This window comes from Leptodactylus fuscus, chromosome 5 (genome assembly GCF_031893055.1).
Source record: "Leptodactylus fuscus isolate aLepFus1 chromosome 5, aLepFus1.hap2, whole genome shotgun sequence".
NCBI classification, from domain to species: Eukaryota; Metazoa; Chordata; class Amphibia; order Anura; family Leptodactylidae; genus Leptodactylus; species Leptodactylus fuscus.
The window spans coordinates 194,265,098-194,286,126 of NC_134269.1; the positions used below are offsets into that span (position 1 = coordinate 194,265,098).

General features: G+C 45.6%; 1 protein-coding gene across 1 annotated transcript in view; it reads left to right on the plus strand.

The window, feature by feature from the left end:
* The window catches only part of MGAT4B (alpha-1,3-mannosyl-glycoprotein 4-beta-N-acetylglucosaminyltransferase B), a 300,397-nt gene that overhangs the window by 264,401 nt on the left and 14,967 nt on the right, over positions 1–21,029 (plus strand). The window contains exons 10-12 of the mRNA XM_075274976.1: positions 967–1,074; positions 3,033–3,226; positions 7,656–7,734. Coding sequence (XP_075131077.1) covers positions 967–1,074; positions 3,033–3,226; positions 7,656–7,734 — 381 coding nt within the window. The remainder of the gene's footprint in view (positions 1–966; positions 1,075–3,032; positions 3,227–7,655; positions 7,735–21,029) is intronic.

Below are 21,029 nucleotides of genomic sequence, written 5' to 3' on the forward strand. Positions count from 1 at the left end.
TATATCACAGCAAGAGAGATAATGATCACCTGCTGTCTGACCACCCTGGTTTTGGCCTAACGATCAACAGGTTATAGAACCTGTTTCTACACACACCTTCAAAGATGAGACCCTTACCGCAAACAGATAAGGGGTTATAACCCAACCATCAACATTCCACACCCCCTTATCCCCTAAAGGGGTCTCTTAGACTCTAAACAGACATCCTTATAAAGCTTATATAAGAAAAAGGTTACAAGATGGCTGACAGAATACAAGATGGAGGATGTGATCCTAACAGTGGTTCCTACTCTTGTGAACCTGATGCATATAGCATATCTTTATCCACGGGAATCCAAAGTTTCAATTGTTTTGGCATACATACTGTAGGATTATTCGTACTAGAGCCACTCTCTAGGACGTTACAAGCGTTGCGGCCCTTTGGAGACCGTCAGGGACTGTGATTTCTCGCCCAGTCTTAAAAGCAGATAATTCTGTCTCCTTACGCTGTCACCGTGCTTCAATTCTTGTTGCTCTTGTATATGGACTGTGGTCTAGAAATGTTCACATGGACAAAATGGTGGCTTTTTCTGGGAAGAAATTGAATGTCGCATGACAAATAATTTCCGAACCTCAAATCTTCCTTCTACAGATTTCCCAAACCACGAGATGAAACTGTATCATAAAAATAATCTGCGGCGTTATGTGAAATTACAGTGTGTCGGAGTAACGCCGGATCTCCAGCGAGATTCCTGCTAATAAATCTCAGCAAGGCAAATATGTGATAGAAACAAAATTATCGCCTTGAAGTTCTGTTAATTATGTGTAAAATTAGCCATCTTGTCTGGGTGCGTGGGGCCATATGTGATGTAGTGTTTATAATGCTGCATAATGTGGAGGGATGGCGATAACCGCTACATGCTCGCAGTATGTGGCCCACACGTAAGCACGGACACCTTCTGATAATGTCTGCTCTTCCTTTTCCAGAAACACTGCGATAGGCAAAAGGCAAATCTGAGGATCCGGTTCAAGCCTTCTCTTTTCCAACATGTAGGGACCCACTCTTCTCTGGCAGGAAAAATACAGAAATTGAAGGTATGGAGAACTGCATATGGCGGACACCCAGAGTAGTGTCAAAATCATTGTTGTACTTGAGGCCCCACATGGGGCAATCCATGCCACACATCGGTCAGGTTTCCCACCTGGAACCTAGTTAGGAGACCAGGACTCCATGCCATCTTGTGGACAGTGAAGGCATGGAAAGGCAGGTACTCCCAGTATTATGTGCCATTCTTCGTCTGGTTTCAGGCTAGGACATCTGATCAATGTTTGGACTAGAGTCCTAACAGGGTATTGTTATCTTAGACAGAGAGCTGTGCGTACGTACGTACCTACAGCGATCGCTAGACATAACAGCTAATGGCCGCTTTATCTGATCGGGGACTGATGTTCTTGAGATGTTCTCAGAGTGGACCTACATTTACTGCAGTTTGTTTTTTCTTTAGAAATGAATGGATGAATACGGTTAGATGGCACGCAATAAATGGGTGCAGTACTTAGGGAAGGAGTGGAATGTGAAGCTACTGTATCTCCAGTGTCATTCTGTTTATTACTTTGTAAATAGCACAGTCAGGTTGTATAGCAGTTTAGTATTGTGTGCTTTTATGTTATTAAATACAGAGATTTCATTATTGAACCCAAAATAAACAATTGGAAGAGAATCTCAGTGTACCTTACATTTCAGTCCATATACAGGGATGGAACATACAGTGCCACAATGGAACGTAAGGGTTACCAAGTTAGAAACAAATGAAATAATAGAAGCGATAAAAGAAACTTTGTATTATATTTAATCACAGGAAAATGCTTCTTTCTACTCTTAGCAAACTGATTCTTGGCTACCCTCCCTCTGAAAATTCTGCTATATCCATCTTGAAACAGACCGCAGGTCACATGACACATGTTTTTAGAAGTCTATGGAGAGGGAAATAAAAGAGTGAGCAGAGGGAGAGAGAGGGATAGCAGCAGAAGCAGGTTTAGTGTAATGCTGGAGCTTAACATGAGCTTTCCGACACAACTAAAGATCTGTATTAATAAAGGTCAGTATTTCCCTATACGGACCAACATTGTTCTGGGGCTGTTTCTGAGTCAAAGAGAGACAGTTATGGAGCAGATTCTCCTGTACTTACTGTATGCAGTGTATGGCAACTAACAGGGTAGCTACCAGCTCAGTGAGAAATGCAAAGTAGAGACAGAGCCTGCAAAGGGGAAAAAGTGCTGAATAATGCAGAATGCAATTCATATAGCATAATGAGCAGAAATAGAGATATACTTCATGTACACGAGCCGTCATTTTGATTTAGGCAAAGTTTGTTAAAAAGTTGTGTATGCTTTAAAAGGCTATTTCAGACATTACAGCATATCCACAGGTCATGGGACCCACACTTATCTGGAGAACTTCTTCCAATCTACCTCACAGCTTCCGTCAGGTGGACAGGTGGCCACACATGCATTCTCCAATCATTTATATAGGAATTTGGAGACTTGTCTAGAAGGCAGTCTCTGGCTACATTCACGTCTGTGTTAGAGTCTAGTTGCAATGTACATCCAAAATTTCCAGATGAAAAAGTCTTGCAAGAACGGACACCCTACAGATCCCATCATACGGGGTTCTTTCAGGCACTGTATGAGACCAATGTTGTAGCGGTCTGCCTATCTTTTGTTCTGGTCCTCCAATGAAGTGTGAATCTAGTGTAAGTGATTCTCTAATCTTCCATAGAAGTGAATATAGAGAACTTTGCATCCACTCACTGCAGATGCGAGTTGGATATAGTCCTAATAAATAGTTGTGTGTGTATATATATATATATACCATACAGTCTTTTTATCACATTACTATGTCACACACAATACCTTATTGATTGCTACTTCTGTTGAGTAGAGGCCAGATAGCATTTAGAAAACCACTTGAACTTCCAATATACACAGTGAGGCTGGCACTATGTAATATATACGTCTTATTACTCCATGATATAACTTTTTGTCTCGCTCAGGACAAGGACTTTGGTAAACAAGCTCTTCGTAAGGAACATGTGAATCCAGCCGCCGAAGTCAGCACCAGCTTAAAAACATACCAACACTTCACCTTGGAGAAGGCTTACCTAAGGGAAGATTTCTTTTGGGCATTCACACCAACCGCAGGAGACTTTGTACGCTTCAGGTTCTTCAAACCTTTACGGGTCGAAAGGTCTGTGAACAGTAAATCACTAAGGAAGTTTGTCATTCTGTATGACCAGAATTTTTGTTGACTTTGTCAGGCTACGTTCACATATACATGCCTACAGAAAAGCCAGAGGGAAACTAATGCCAGAATAGCGACACGCAGCGTTCAAGGACTCCGTTCTGGCATCACTTTCCCCTAAGGTTTTCTGCATCATGCCAGAGGGAAACTACAAGAGACTCTGCACGTGTGTGTGTGTGTGTGTGTATACACACCTTTACTATTCGTTCACTTGTGAAATCACTACCAGGTATGTTTTGGTCATCCAGATAGGTGAGAGTCCATGACAAGCCAATCTATAGGTAGACAAGGTGCTGAGACACGTATTCTAAGCCTGTTCAGATTGCATGTGAGCTTCCAGGTAGTGTACACGTCAGGCTCAATTCACCTCTGCTCCTTGAGACCACATTGCAGAAACCTCCAAGAATCTGCGAAGAGAAAAGTCCTGTAACTTTTCTCTCCACCGCTTTCAGTTGTGAAACGGTGTACATGTGGAAAACCCCATTGTAGACAATGGAGTCTGCCGGTATCCATGTGTAAACACTGTTTTAGCATTCCAGTTCTCTGTCTTTGGTGGTCATGATGGACCCGAACAACAGAGACAGCGGCACTACTGCAAACCTAGCGTCAGGAGGATTTCTCAGTCTGTGCATCCAACACAAAGCACTAACGTATACTCATAGGCTTCTGAGTACGGACGCATAAATGTGTACTAAGAGAGCCATCCTAGCATTTTTTCTTAGTAAAAAATATGCATCATATTCATCACCAGTCCGACAGATGTTGCCATTGAAAATCCGTATGCGATACTTATAGGGAAAAAAAAAAAATGTACATTGTGATCCCTATATGGGGCTCACAATCTACATTTAAAAAAAAAAAAAAAAAAAAAGAAAATCCGTATGCGGGAATTTGAGCTTTATATGCAGCAGTTTATGTTGCATCGAAAAATCATATTCTTGACTGCGTTCTAGTAATAGTGTGGGGGAAGGAGGTTTGTTTTGTATTTTCTTAAAGATAGAACGGCTCTAATCTTAGTAGCTGAGAATTGTAGCTTTCATATGGAACCATATACTCTAGTCTCTGTGCTATAAAACCAGAGATAGAGTTCTTTGAATTGATCCCCACCCTTAGCAGCTGCTACATCTGTACATACTGGTAATACACAGCAAGTGTGTAAGTTGGAGACAGACTCTCCCTGGCATTACTTAGTTAGAGGGTTACTAAAGAGGACTTTACAGTCTGTTTTCTACTAAAATTAAGTAATATAGATTAATAAAGTATATTTTTAAAAAATGTTCATCAAACACCCCTCTACACAATAGCAAAAAACAAACGTGCTGACACTTAAGCTTTAAACTGATGGACACTTTAGATGTATTTTGGCCGGGCCAACTGTCCTTGTCATGTGTGGAATTCTTTTGACTGGAGAGAAGGGTCTGACATGTTGGATTTCGACATTCTGGATCCCTAAGCTGAGCCAAGTGTGCGTGTGTTGGGGGGAGGGTAGTGTAAAGATGACTATTTTAAATCCCTAAAATAAGGGTATTACAAGTCAAGTATGTTGTAAGTGTTGTAAAATTGCATCCAATGAAGTCTTCACTTTGTCTCCTTGTCTTGCTATCATTCAGCGCTCAGCAAATGTTTGCACAGCTTTTACAGTATTTATCTATCTTTACAAGCTCTTCTCTTTGAGCACCTGCGGTAGAATTTCGATAAAGCGGATTTTAAGGATCCTGCCTGAATAGAAGTCTCCTCGCAAAGCATTAACAAACACTCCGCTCTGGGTAACATGCAGCCACAAACATGGCTCACAAGCAGCGAAAGCCAAAGTCCTGGGAGACTTGTGTGATCCAATGATCACTAGTGTCTGTCATTGACGTCTGTGCCGGCCTACTATATTGTAGTACATTGCTCGTGAGGGTATTTGAGATCACTACATAGCACAAAGGCAATCTAATCGTAATTTAGCGGCTGTAGTGCAAGGCAAATATACATTACATCCAGTTAAAGGGCTTGTCTTGAATTGTGCAAATAAATCTTAAGGGAGTATATTCAACTTAACCATCTATGGAATATCCAAACATTTTGCTTATTTAACCTCTGGGACGCATCCATAGCAGGAGAATGGGGTTTTAGTGACTTTAGGTGGCTGCATTTGTTCTTTCCATTAAGGGTATGTTCACACAGTGGAAATCAAATTCCGCCGTGTGAACTTCCACGCGGCTAGCTGCGAATGGATGCTGATGCAATTCACCGGCAGTCAGTCGTGGCATTTTTCTACTGATTAGGCCCAAATGAATGGGCCGAAACAGGAGCGTGTCTCGAGCCATGGCTGAATTTGCTGCAATTACTGTTACTTCTTTTTTCCGCTACTAGCTAGTGGGGGGGGGGGGGGAGCAAGTGGCTCCCATTGCAGTCAATGGGAGCTGTTTTTGTAGGCGGATTCCGCGTCAAAATCTGCCTGCAAAAAACTCTGTGTGAACTAGCCCTAAAGGAGTTGTCCAGGTATCATATATATATATATAATCTACAATAATGTTCAGTAGGGCATCATAAAATAAGTAACAGGAATAGTCTGGTCCCTGGTTTGCTAAACAGACCATGCATACTTCTTGAAGAAATCCTCTGTCCCCTTTAGGGAAGTGAAGTCCTGACTAGACAACCTCATAATTCATGAAAAACTAAACCGAATCCTGACAGACACCCACATCACATTTATTCATCATAAATGATGATGGCATAAATTTGATCCCCTTAGATTGCTCATGCCCATCCTTTGACCTCCACCCCTTGCCAATTCTGTTCTGGTCTCGTTCCATGTTTACCGATCCACTGCTGACTAATTTCGGTTGCTGTTTGGGTCCCCAGTGATACTCAAGAAATTCTGCACGGCTAATCACTGATCACAGTGAAGGTGCATAGCCATTGGGCATGCAGTGGTAACCGTAGCTAGTGTGGCCTAGACCCCAGTAGGGGCCCATTAAAGATTATTCACGTTGGCCCAGGAGGTTCAAGTTACTCCTCTGCCATACTGGCTGACTGACACGGCCAGTGATTGGCTAAGTGCGCAACTCCAGACAAGTGGAGAGCAACAGGGACCAGCCCATGTAGGAATGGGACCAAAAGGGATCACTGCAATTCTTTAATCTATATATTTTCCTAAAATTGATATCTAAGAGTTAGTCAAACCAGCCACAGCACATGATATGGGATATTATGCTGAGCACCATCATACCTTTATATAGTACAGTATATGCTCCATTACCTTGAAAAATGTTGTTATAAATATACAAATGATGCAGAAGTACCACAAACTCCAAGGCCATCTGTATGCACATCCCCATAGCATTGGAGCCTCATTTGTATGCTTCTAAAATGTTTCTCCTTCTGTCTCTATCCCCCTTCCCTCATAGATTGTAAGCCCTCGTGGGCAGGGCCCTCTACCCCACCGTGCCAGTCGGTCATTGTTAGTATTATATCTACCTGTATATTCTGTGTACTATATGTAACCCCCAAATGTAAAACACCATGGAATTAATGGTGCTTTATAAATAAACAATAATAATAATTAATAATAATAATAATTCAAGGAAATAGTGCATCTATTGGGCTATAGAAAGGTCTGATGGCGCTCAGCATAATGTCCCCTACTATCCTGCAGCTAGGTTTCCTCATGACACATTCACTTTATCAGCACATTGTTGGTAAAGTGACATTCACAGTCACTCTGTAGTGTGAGCTGAGACTGCTGCGTGACAGTCTCTCTAATCTCATACAGGTTCCCCAACTACAGCTGTGCATCCTGTGTGCAAGGAAGTGGGACAACCTGTGATCCACTTATACTAGGAGGACCCTTTGTATAGCAATTGTCAATTGACCATCCCCTTAACTTCACGAAAAGTATTAATATTACACGATATGGCCACTTTCTCTATTATATATTAATATTACACTGTATAGCTACTTTCTCTATTATATATATAGATTAGACTATGGCTACTTTCTCTATTATATATTAATATTACACTATATGGCTACTTTCTCTATTACATATTAATATTATATATACTATATCGCTACTTTCTCTATTACATATTAATATTAGACTATATGGCCACTTTCTCCATTTTTGTCCCATTTAAAGCCACAGAAGTAATAGGAGATTTTCTGACATAACAGTTTATCATAAAAAGTGAAGGTAGGGATCAGAGGCTTTGCTGGCGGCAGCTGCTTCTTCTTCTCTTCTTCTTCTTCTCCTCCTCCGTTAGATAGGAGTTAATTAGCTGAGAAGAAATAATTACTTGTTATCATCCCATCGACCTTCAGCCGTCTTTGACTTGAGAAATGAGTTCTTCTTTTTTTTCTTTTTTTCTTTTTTTTTTTTTTGCTATAGGTATTTTTTCCGAAGTGGGAACATAGAGCACCCTGAAGATAAGCTGTATAACACCAGCGTGGAGATCCTGCCTTTTGATGTAAGTGATGGGGGGCTTGGATTTTGGTTTGGGGTGTGTTGCTATATGTTTATGGAATATACAGATTTGCCTCAGATCTCTCCTAAAACATCAGAGCATTGTCCATCGCAGTAACACACTAGAATGGAGGACCAATAGTTTCATAAAAGGAGTTTTCTGGACTTATGATATTGATAGCATTCAAGTGAATGGGAACCGAGTTGCTATTCCTCAACACTACACAGTGGATGGCACCTTCTGCTTACAGCTAATGCCCACTGTATAGTTCCAGCATATATTACAATTACACTGTGTTTTCATAGAAAGGCTTTGCTGTCATGTCCATGTGGTTATATAATTTTCTCATTCAGAAGACTGCTCTACTATGTCTATTAAAGGGAACTGGTAAATGGATGAATTATTCTTAAGATCGGTTATCAATTGAAGATCTATGGGGGGTCCAACATTCAAGACCTCCACAGATCGGGTGTCTGAAACTGCAGTAGCACTGCCTGGAGCATTGCTTTTTCTTCCCAGGCCTTGTGACATCACGTTCATCAGCCACATGGCCCAATTGCAGCTCGGCTGAGCTGTAATAACAAACATATCTGCTGTCCAAAATGTACAACAGTGTGCTTGGTAAGTACTGGACAGCCAGTGGCCCGAGTGTCAGTCTTTACTTGATGACCTAGGGATGGGATTTCCACCCCTTTAAAAAAAAAAAAAAAAAAAAAGGACAAGGAAGGGTTAAATTTAAACATCACTAGAGGAAGCTAGAGATGCTCACCTCTTCTGCACTAGTCCTCCGTTTCAATGCTTCAGCAGTGATGTTAATGGCCAGTGAGCGGCTAGCACGTACCCATAGGAATGAATGGACGCAGCTGGCACGCAGGGGGTTAAGCGGCCGGCCGCCAGCACAGTCTGCGTGCCAGCCGCTTCCATTCATTCCTATGGGTGCGTGCTATTCGAAACGGCCATTTCGATTAGTACTCACTCATCTCTAAGTGGCCAACAATATGGTCACCTCAGTGGTCACATGCGATAGTCACATAATCACTGCAGCACACGACATACATGTGACCGCTGACGTCATCATCGGTGCTTCGCAACTAGAGAGGAATAGTAGCCTAGAGATGTGAGGGTAACTTTTTATTTTTTACCCTTTCCCTTTCGTCACACTTGAGTTTGTGAGGCTCCTTGGAATCACTAGACCGCTGGCACCTCCACTACATGTGGCTTTTCCTGGTACTGCAGTTCAGTTCCGTTCTCCTGAGGGCCCCTTTGTGCTGATGACAAGCAGGGTTAGGCCTGTGCTAATGTCCTCAGTGTTTTAGTCACTGGTTGTTTTTTACATCTTGGGCTGTGACTGCTGAATGATAAGTATCTGAGCTGCGGAAGGAACTTATGAAAGTCTAAAAATTGAAAATCCATGTACAGAGAGTAGTGAGGAGAGGTCGGGATGAATAAGAGACTTTCTATTATGGAAATCAACTGGAAGTCCAACTTCCTGTAAATATTTCCCGGAGAACACGGGCCAAATGTGGGGAAATGCCTTCTGCAAGTGCTGCGGTCTGGAGGTCAGCCAGCATCTGAAAAAATGAAGCTTGGCACATTGTATGTAGGATTTGTGTAACCAGAAGTTACTTTCGATGTGTGCGATATCTTTTCCCATAATCCACTGTGGAGGTTCTGCTAATAATAGGTTTTATTTATTGGTGCTAAAAGTGGTGCAACCTAGTTATAAAGCTTAAAGGGAGTCTCCACCTATTATCATCACATTGGCTTAGATATAGATCTAAATTATCTTTATATTGGTCTTCTGCAAATCCTCCACATAGATGTAGAGTTAAAAGATAACATTTCTGCTGTCTGTAGTCACCACTAGAGGGAGCTTAGAGCTAGAGGAAGCCCATAAATACCGTATCTGTGTATACCAGGAATCTATCAGTAGAGGAATCTAGTACATACCGTATTGGTGTATACTGGGAATCTATCACTAGAGGAAGCTAGTAAATACCGTATTGGTGTATACTGGGAATCTATCACTAGAGGAAGCTAGTAAATATGGTATTGGTGTATACTGGGAGTCTATCAGTAGAGGAATCTAGTACATACCGTATTGGTGTACACTGGGAATCTATCACTAGAGGAAGCTAGTAAATACCGTATTGGTGTATACTGGGAATCTATCACTAGAGGAAGCTAGTAAATACTGTATCGGTGTATATAGGGGATCTATCACTAGAGGAAGCCAGTAAATATTATATATGTGTATTACCGGTCTCAATCACTAGAGGAAGCCAGTAAATACCATATCAATTTATACTGGGGATCAATCATTACAAGAAGCCAGTCAACATCGTAATGGAGTATACTGGAGATCATTCAGCAGAGACAGGCCATAAATACCATATCGGTGTAAACCAGGGATCTATCATTAGAGGATAAATACTGTATAGCAAATACTGTATCGGTGTATAATGGGGATGAATTCCTATCGGAAGCCAGTAAATACCATATTGGTGTATACTGTAGTAAGCCAGTAAATACTGTGTAGGTGTATACCGGGGATCTATCACCAAAGGAAGGCAGTATATACTGTATCGGTGTATACAGGGGAGCTATCACTGGAGGAAGCCAGTAAATACTATATCGGTGTATACTCTAGGAAGCCAGTAAATACAGGGTCGGACTGGCCCGCCGGAGCACCGGGGAATGCCCCGGTGGGCCCCAGGCCCCGACTATATATTGCTGCACGTTTTATTTAAGAAAAAGCATAGTCAGGAGAAGCACTGGTCAGGGGCCCGATCGGGATGTCAGGGGCTGGTTCGGGCCCCTGTCCAGTGCATTTGCATTTGCAAACTGAGCGCTGCTAGTGGCAGAGGCTGGAACAGTAAGTTCGGGGCCCCAGGCTGGTGGCAGCGCTATAATGAATAAAGAAGCATGGCTGCCGTCAGTTTCCCAGGGCCCCGACACTTACACAATGGGGCCTCCTGCCAGTGCAATCTTAGGAAGCGATCTCTCTGCAAGCCCGGACTTTCCCCCCTCCCCCTCCTCTTCAGAGTGAGTCATCGCTTACATCGGCCCGTGTGGGGACAGAGGAGTCTGCTGCTGCTGCTTCACAAATGTGAGTATATTTTGTTTTCTTTTTTTTTTTTGGTAAAATGTAATATTTAATATGTACACTCACCGGCCACTTTATTAGGTACACCATGCTAGTAACGGGTTGGACCCCCTTTTGCCTTCAGAACTGCCTCAATTCTTCGTGGCATAGATACAACAAGGTGCTGGAAGCATTCCTCAGAGATTTTGGTCCATATTGACATGATGGCATCACACAGTTGCCGCAGATTTGTCGGCTGCACATCCATGATGCCAATCTCCCGTTCCACCACATCCCAAAGATGCTCTATTGGATTGAGATCTGGTGACTGTGGAGGCCATTGGAGTACAGTGAACTCATTGTCATGTTCAAGAAACCAGTCTGAGATGATTCCAGCTTTATGACATGGCGCATTATCCTGCTGAAAGTAGCCATTAGAGATGAGCGAACAGTGTTCTATCGAACTCATGTTCGATCGGATATTAGGCTGTTCGGCATGTTCGAATCGAATCGAACACCGCGTGGTAAAGTGCGCCATTACTCGATTCCCCTCCCACCTTCCCTGGCGCCTTTTTTGCTCCAATAACAGCGCAGGGTAGGTGGGACAGGAACTACGACACCGGTGACGTTGAAAAAAGTAGGCAAAACCCATTGGCTGCCGAAAACATGTGACCTCTAATTTAAAAGAACAGCGACGCCCAGCTTCGCGTCATTCTGAGCTTGCAATTCACCGAGGACGGAGGTTTCCGTCCAGCTAGCTAGGGCTTAGATTCTGGGTAGGCAGGGACAGGCTAGGATAGGAAGGAGAAGACAACCAACAGCTCTTATAAGAGCTAAATTCCAGGGAGAAGCTTGTCAGTGTAACGTGGCACTGACGGGCTCAATCGCCGCAACCCAGCTTTCCCAGGATCCTGAATGGAATACACTGTCAGTGTATTCCCGTATACCCGATATATACCCCGATACCCGTTCCAACGGTGTGCCCCCCCACCTTCACCCCAGAAATACCCTGCAAGTCCCCTAGCAATAGAATTGGGGCTATATACACCCACAATTTTTACTACTGGTATACAGTGCCATTGTCTGACTGGGAATTCAAAGAATATATTGGGAATACAAATACCCTCATTTCTTGCTACTGCCATATAGTGCCAGTGTCTGACTGGGAATTCAAAGAATATATTGGGGTTACGTGCACCCACAATTTTTACTACTGGTATACAGTGCCATTGTCTGACTGGGAATTCAAAGAATATATTGGGGTTATAAATACCCTCATTTCTTGCTACTGCCATATAGTGCCAGTTTCTGACTGGTAATTCAAAGAATATATTGGGGTTACGTGCACCCACAATTTTTACTACTGGTATACAGTGCCATTGTCTGACTGGGAATTCAAAGAATATATTGGGGTTATAAATACCCTCATTTCTTGCTACTGCCATATAGTGCCAGTTTCTGACTGGTAATTCAAAGAATATATTGGGGTTACGTGCACCCACAATTTTTACTACTGGTATACAGTGCCATTGTCTGACTGGGAATTCAAAGAGTATATTGGGAATACAAATACCCTCATTTCTTGCTACTGCCATATAGTGCCAGTTTCTGACTGGTAATTCAAAGAATATATTGGGGTTACGTGCACCCACAATTTTTACTACTGGTATACAGTGCCATTGTCTGACTGGGAATTCAAAGAGTATATTGGGAATACAAATACCCTCATTTCTTGCTACTGCCATATAGTGCCAGTTTCTGACTGGTAATTCAAAGAATATATTGGGGTTACGTGCACCCACAATTTTTACTACTGGTATATAGTGCCATTGTCTGACTGGGAATTCAAAGAATATATTGGGGTTACGTGCACCCACAATTTTTACTACTGGTATACAGTGCCATTGTCTGACTGGGAATTCAAAGAATATATTGGGGTTATAAATACCCTCATTTCTTGCTACTGCCATATAGTGCCATTGTCTGACTGGGAATTCAAAGAATATATTGGGGTTACGTGCACCCACAATTTTTACTACTGGTATACAGTGCCATTGTCTGACTGGGAATTCAAAGAGTATATTGGGAATACAAATACCCTCATTTCTTGCTACTGCCATATAGTGCCAGTTTCTGACTGGTAATTCAAAGAATATATTGGGGTTACGTGCACCCACAATTTTTACTACTGGTATACAGTGCCATTGTCTGACTGGGAATTCAAAGAATATATTGGGGTTACGTGCACCCACAATTTTTACTACTGGTATGCAGTGCCATTGTCTGACTGGGAATTCAAAGAATATATTGGGGTTATAAATACCCTCATTTCTTGCTACTGCCATATAGTGCCATTGTCTGACTGGGAATTCAAAGAATATATTGGGGTTACGTGCACCCACAATTTTTACTACTGGTATACAGTGCCATTGTCTGACTGGGAATTCAAAGAGTATATTGGGAATACAAATACCCTCATTTCTTGCTACTGCCATATAGTGCCAGTGTCTGACTGGTAATTCAAAGAATATATTGGGGTTACGTGCACCCACAATTTTTACTACTGGTATACAGTGCCATTGTCTGACTGGGAATTCAAAGAGTATATTGGGAATACAAATACCCTCATTTCTTGCTACTGCCATATAGTGCCAGTTTCTGACTGGGAATTCAAAGAATATATTGGGGTTACGTGCACCCACAATTTTTACTACTGGTATACAGTGCCATTGTCTGACTGGGAATTCAAAGAGTATATTGGGAATACAAATACCCTCATTTCTTGCTACTGCCATATAGTGCCAGTGTCTGACTGGTAATTCAAAGAATATATTGGGGTTACGTGCACCCACAATTTTTACTACTGGTATACAGTGCCATTGTCTGACTGGGAATTCAAAGAGTATATTGGGAATACAAATACCCTCATTTCTTGCTACTGCCATATAGTGCCAGTTTCTGACTGGTAATTCAAAGAATATATTGGGGTTACGTGCACCCACAATTTTTACTACTGGTATACAGTGCCATTGTCTGACTGGGAATTCAAAGAATATATTGGGGTTACGTGCACCCACAATTTTTACTACTGGTATACAGTGCCATTGTCTGACTGGGAATTCAAAGAATATATTGGGGTTATAAATACCCTCATTTCTTGCTACTGCCATATAGTGCCATTGTCTGACTGGGAATTCAAAGAATATATTGGGGTTACGTGCACCCACAATTTTTACTACTGGTATACAGTGCCATTGTCTGACTGGGAATTCAAAGAGTATATTGGGAATACAAATACCCTCATTTCTTGCTACTGCCATATAGTGCCAGTGTCTGACTGGTAATTCAAAGAATATATTGGGGTTACGTGCACCCACAATTTTTACTACTGGTATACAGTGCCATTGTCTGACTGGGAATTCAAAGAGTATATTGGGAATACAAATACCCTCATTTCTTGCTACTGCCATATAGTGCCAGTTTCTGACTGGGAATTCAAAGAATATATTGGGGTTACGTGCACCCACAATTTTTACTACTGGTATACAGTGCCATTGTCTGACTGGGAATTCAAAGAGTATATTGGGAATACAAATACCCTCATTTCTTGCTACTGCCATATAGTGCCAGTGTCTGACTGGTAATTCAAAGAATATATTGGGGTTACGTGCACCCACAATTTTTACTACTGGTATACAGTGCCAATTTCTAACTAGGAATTCAAAATGCGCAAGGCTCCCGGAAAGGGACGTGGACGAGGCCGTGGGCGAGGTCGGGGGAATGGTTCTGGGGAGCAAGGTAGCAGTGAAGCCACAGGGCGTCCCGTGCCTACTCCTGTGGGGCAGCAAGCATTGCGCCACTCCACAGTGCCAGGGTTGCTTGCCACATTAACTAAACTGCAGGGTACAAACCTTAGTAGGCCCGAGAACCAGGAACAGGTCTTGCAATGGCTGTCAGAGAACGCTTACAGCACATTGTCCAGCAGCCAGTCAGACTCTGCCTCCTCTCCTCCTATTACCCAACAGTCTTGTCTTCCTTCCTCCCAAAATTCCGAAGCTTTACAGAACAATAACCCAAACTGTCCCTGCTCCCCAGAGCTGTTCTCCGCTCCTTTCATTGTCCCTCAACCTGCCTCTCCACGTCAGGATTCCACGAACCTAACAGAGGAGCATCTGTGTCCAGATGCTCAAACACTAGAGTCTCCTCCATCTCCGTTCGATTTGGTGGTGGATGACCAGCAACCCACCCTCATCGACGATGATGTGACGCAGTTGCCGTCAGGGCATCCAGTTGACCGGCGCATTGTGCGGGAGGAGGAGATGAGACAGGAGTTGGAAGAGGAAGTGGTGGATGATGAGGACACTGACCCGACCTGGACAGGGGGGATGTCAAGCGGGGAAAGTAGTGTGGATGTTGAGGCAGGTGCAGCACCAAAAAGGGTAGCTAGAGGCAGAGGCAGAGGTCAGCAGCTTAGGCGAAGCCAGGCCACACCCGGAATCTCCCAAGATGTTCCAGTTCGTACCCAGCCCCGAAAAACTCCCACCTCGAGGGCACGTTTCTCGAAGGTGTGGAGTTTTTTCAAGGAATGCGCCGAGGACAGATATAGTGTTGTCTGCACAATTTGCCTCTCGAAATTGATTAGGGGCTCTGAGAAGAGCAACCTGTCCACCACTTCAATGCGCCGTCATTTGGAATCCAAGCACTGGAATCAGTGGCAGGCAGCAACGGCAGGACAAAGGCCGCCTGCCGTTCACGCCACTGCCACTGCCTCTGCCTCTGCCACTGCCACTGCTGACTGTGCTGGCGATGCACTCCAGAGGACGAGCCAGGACACCACTTCATCTGCCTCCGCCACTTTGTTGACTTCTACCTCATCCTCCCCTGGTCCTGTCTTATCTCCTTCTCCTGCACCATCAAAGGCACCATCAGGCGTTTCTTTACAACAACCCACCATCTCTCAGACATTGGAGCGGCGGCAGAAATACACTGCTAACCACCCACACGCGCAAGCCTTGAACGCCAACATCGCTAAACTGCTGGCCCAGGAGATGTTGGCGTTCCGGCTTGTTGAAACTCCCGCCTTCCTGGACCTGATGGCAACTGCGGCACCTCGCTATGCCGTCCCTAGCCGTCACTACTTCTCCCGGTGTGCCGTCCCCGCCTTGCACCAGCACGTGTCACTCAACATCAGGCGGGCCCTTAGTTCCGCGCTTTGCACAAAGGTCCACTTGACCACCGACGCGTGGACAAGTGCATGCGGACAGGGACGCTACATTTCACTGACGGCACACTGGGTGAATGTAGTTGAGGCTGGGACTGCTTCCCAAACTGGCCCGGTGTACCTCGTCTCCCCGCCTAACATTCCTGGCAGGGACACGAGAAGAACACCCCCCTCCTCCTCCTCCTCTACCGCCTCCTCCTCCGCCACCGCCTCCTCCTCCGCTGTTAGATTGACCCCAGCTACGAGTTGGAAACGTTGCAGCACTGGCGTTGGTAGACGTCAGCAGGCTGTGCTGAAGCTGATCAGCTTGGGGGACAGACAGCACACTGCCTCCGAGGTGAGGGATGCCCTCCTCGATGAGACGGCAATATGGTTTGAGCCGCTGCACCTGGGCCCAGGCATGGTCGCAGCTCTGGAGCTTGCCGGACTCCAACATGTTCCATGCCTGGCCCACGTCTTCAACCTAGTGGTGCAACGTTTCCTAAAGAGCTACCCCAATGTTCCAGAGCTACTGGTGAAAGTGCGGCGCATGTGCGCCCACTTTCGCAAGTCGACAGTAGCCGCTGCTAGCTTAAAATCTCTCCAGCAACGCCTGCATGTGCCACAACACCGGCTTTTGTGCGACGTCCCCACACGCTGGAACTCAACGTTTCAGATGTTGAATAGAGTGGTTGAGCAGCAGAGACCTTTGATGGAATACCAGCTACAAAACCCTAGGGTGCCACAAAGTCAGCTGCCTCAGTTTCACATCCATGAGTGGCCATGGATGAGAGACCTTTGTGACATCCTACGGGTCTTTGAGGAGTCCACAAGGAGGGTGAGCTCTGAGGATGCGATGGTGAGCCTTACAATCCCGCTCTTGTGTGTTCTGAGAGAATCCCTGATTGACATCAGGGATAACTCAGATCACACAGAGGAGTTAGGGATAGCATCCGATCCGTCACAGCTGGAGAGTAGGTCCACACATCTGTCCGCTTCACTGCGTTTAATGGAGGAGGAGGAGGAGGAGGAAGAAGAGTTGTCCGATGATGTGATGGTGATACAGGAGGCTTCCGGGCAACTTCGAATCGTCCCATTGTTGCAGCGCGGATGGGTAGACATGGAGGATGAGGAGGAAATGGAGATTGAACTTTCCGGTGGGGCCAGAGGAGTCATGCCAACTAACACTGTGGCAGACATGGCTGAGTTCATGTTGGGGTGCTTTACAACCGACAAGCGTATTGTCAAAATCATGGAGGACAACCAGTACTGGATCTTTGCTATCCTTGACCCCCGGTATAAAAACAACATCTCGTCTTTTATTCCGGTAGAGGGGAGGGCCAATCGCATCAATGCTTGCCACAGGCAATTGGTGCAGAATATGATGGAGATGTTTCCAGCATGTGACGTTGGCGGCAGGGAGGGCAGTTCCTCCAGTAGGCAACCAAGTTCTCACCGGTCCACACAAACGAGGGGCACACTGTCTAAGGTCTGGGACACCTTGATGGCACCCCCTCGCCAAAGTGCCGCCACGGAGGGTCCTAGTGTCACCAGGCGTGAGAAGTATAGGCGCATGTTGCGGGAATACCTTTCCGACCACAGCCCTGTCCTCTCCGACCCCTCTGCGCCCTACACGTATTGGGTGTCGAAGTTGGACCTGTGGCTTGAACTTGCCCTATATGCCTTGGAGGTGCTGTCCTGTCCTGCCGCCAGCGTCCTATCTGAGAGGGTGTTCAGTGCAGCCGGTGGCATCATCACTGACAAGCGCACCCGTCTGTCAGCTGAGAGTGCCGACCGGCTCACTTTGATAAAAATGAACCACCACTGGGTAGAGCCGTCATTTTTGTGCCCACCTGTGTAAAGCACCCCAACATGAAACTCCATGTCTGTACTCAACCTCTCCAATTCCTCCGCATCCTCATACTCATCCACCATAAGCGTTGCACAATTCTGCTAATACTAGGCTCCCTCCACCCTGATTTCCCCCAACTCTGCTGGTTAGAGGCTCCCTCCACCCTGATTTCCACCAACTCTGCTGGTTAGAGGCTCCCTCCACCATGAATTTGCCCAAACTGGGCTGTTTAGAGGCTCCCTCCACCATGAATTGGTCCAAACTGGGTTTTTTAGAGGCTCCCTCCACCATTAATTGGTCCAAACTGGGCTGGTTAGAGGCTCCCTCCACCATGAATTGGTCCAAACTGGGCTGGTTAGAGGCTCCCTCCACCATGAATTTGCCCAAACTGGGCTGTTTAGAGGCTCCCTCCACCATGAATTTGCCCAAACTGGGCTGTTTAGAGGCTCCCTCCACCATGAATTGGTCCAAACTGGGCTGGTTAGAGGCTCCCTCCACCATTAATTGGTCCAAACTGGGCTGGTTAGAGGCTCCCTCCACCATTAATTGGTCCAAACTGGGCTGGTTAGAGGCTCCCTCCACCATGAATTGGTCCAAACTGGGTTTTTTAGAGGCTCCCTCCACCATGAATTGGTCCAAACTTGGCTGTTTAGAGGCTCCCTCCACCATGAATTGGTCCAAACTGGGCTGGTTAGAGGCTCCCTCCACCATTAATTGGTCCAAACTGGGCTGGTTAGAGGCTCCCTCCACCATGAATTTGCCCAAACTGGGCTGTTTAGAGGCTCCCTCCACCATGAATTGGTCCAAACTGGGTTTTTTAGAGGCTCCCTCCACCATGAATTGGTCCAAACTGGGCTGGTTAGAGGCTCCCTCCACCATTAATTGGTCCAAACTGGGTTTTTTAGAGGCTCCCTCCACCATGAATTGGTCCAAACTTGGCTGTTTAGAGGCTCCCTCCACCATGAATTGGTCCAAACTGGGCTGGTTAGAGGCTCCCTCCACCATTAATTGGTCCAAACTGGGCTGGTTAGAGGCTCCCTCCACCATGAATTTGCCCAAACTGGGCTGTTTAGAGGCTCCCTCCACCATGAATTGGTCCAAACTGGGTTTTTTAGAGGCTCCCTCCACCATGAATTGGTCCAAACTGGGCTGGTTAGAGGCTCCCTCCACCATTAATTGGTCCAAACTGGGGTGGTTAGAGGCTCCCTCCACCATTAATTGGTCCAAACTGGGCTGGTTAGAGGCTCCCTCCACCATTAATTGGTCCAAACTGGGCTGGTTAGAGGCTCCCTCCACCATTAATTGGTCCAAACTGGGCTGGTTAGAGGCTCCCTCCACCATGAATTGGTCCAAACTGGGTTTTTTAGAGGCTCCCTCCACCATGAATTGGTCCAAACTGGGCTGGTTAGAGGCTCCCTCCACCATTAATTGGTCCAAACTGGGCTGTTTAGAGGCTCCCTCCACCATTAATTGGTCCAAACTGGGCTGTTTAGAGGCTCCCTCCACCATGAATTGGTCCAAACTGGGTTTTTTAGAGGCTCCCTCCACCATGAATTTGCCCAAACTGGGCTGTTTAGAGGCTCCCTCCACCATTAATTGGTCCAAACTGGGCTGGTTAGAGGCTTCCTCCACCATGAATTTGCCCAAACTGGGCTGTTTAGAGGCTCCCTCCACCATGAATTGGTCCAAACTGGGTTTTTTAGAGGCTCCCTCCACCATGAATTTGGCCAAACTGGGCTGTTTAGAGGCTCCCTCCACCATGAATTGGTCCAAACTGGGCTGGTTAGAGGCTCCCTCCACCATGAATTGGTCCAAACTGGGCTGGTTAGAGGCTCCCTCCACCATTAATTGGTCCAAACTGGGCTGGTTAGAGGCTCCCTCCACCATGAATTGGTCCAAACTGGGTTTTTTAGAGGCTCCCTCCACCATGAATTTGCCCAAACTGGGCTGTTTAGAGGCTCCCTCCACCATGAATTGGTCCAAACTGGGCTGGTTAGAGGCTCCCTCCACCATGAATTGGTCCAAACTGGGCTGGTTAGAGGCTCCCTCCACCATGAATTGGTCCAAACTGGGCTGGTTAGAGGCTCCCTCCACCCTGAATTTGCCCAAACTGGGCTGTTTAGAGGCTCCCTCCACCATTAATTGGTCCAAACTGGGCTGGTTAGAGGCTCCCTCCACCATGAATTTGCCCAAACTGGGCTGTTTAGAGGCTCCCTCCACCATGAATTGGTCCAAACTGGGTTTTTTAGAGGCTCCCTCCACCATTAATTGGTCCAAACTGGGCTGGTTAGAGGCTCCCTCCACCATGAATTGGTCCAAACTGGGCTGGTTAGAGGCTCCCTCCACCATGAATTTGCCCAAACTGGGCTGTTTAGAGGCTCCCTCCACCATTAATTGGTCCAAACTGGGCTGGTTAGAGGCTCCCTCCACCATGAATTTGCCCAAACTGGGCTGTTTAGAGGCTCCCTCCACCATGAATTGGTCCAAACTGGGCTGGTTAGAGGCTCCCTCCACCATGAATTTCCCAAAACTTGGCTGTTTAGAGGCTCCCTCCACCATGAATTGGTCCAAACTGGGCTGGTTAGAGGCTCCCTCCACCATTAATTGGTCCAAACTGGGCTGGTTAGAGGCTCCCTCCACCATGAATTGGTCCAAACTGGGGTTTTTAGAGGCTCCCTCCACCATGAATTTGCCCAAACTGGGGTGTTTAGAGGCTCCCTCCACCATGAATTTGCCCAAACTCTGCTGGTTAGAGGCTCAATCCACCCTGATTTTCAAAACAAATGTTGGTGCCAACCTCAACTTACTACAAAGGCCAAATTCACTGCTGGTGACAAGCTCTCCTCACTGCAAGTGCCAAATACACATGTTTCAAGGTGTTTTCCTACTGTCAGAGAGGTGGTATTGAGTGTGTAAAGTGTGTAGTTGTTAGGCTGTGATGTTGGGGTAATAGAGGGTCTTTGGTGTGTTAGATGCCCCCAGACATGCTTCCCCTGCTGTCCCAGTGTCATTCCAGAGGTGTTGGCATCATTTCCTGGGGTGTCATAGTGGACTTGGTGACCCTCCAGACACGGATTTGGGTTTCCCCCTTAACGAGTATCTGTTCCCCATAGACTATAATGGGGTTCGAAACCCGTTCGAACACACGAACATTGAGCGGC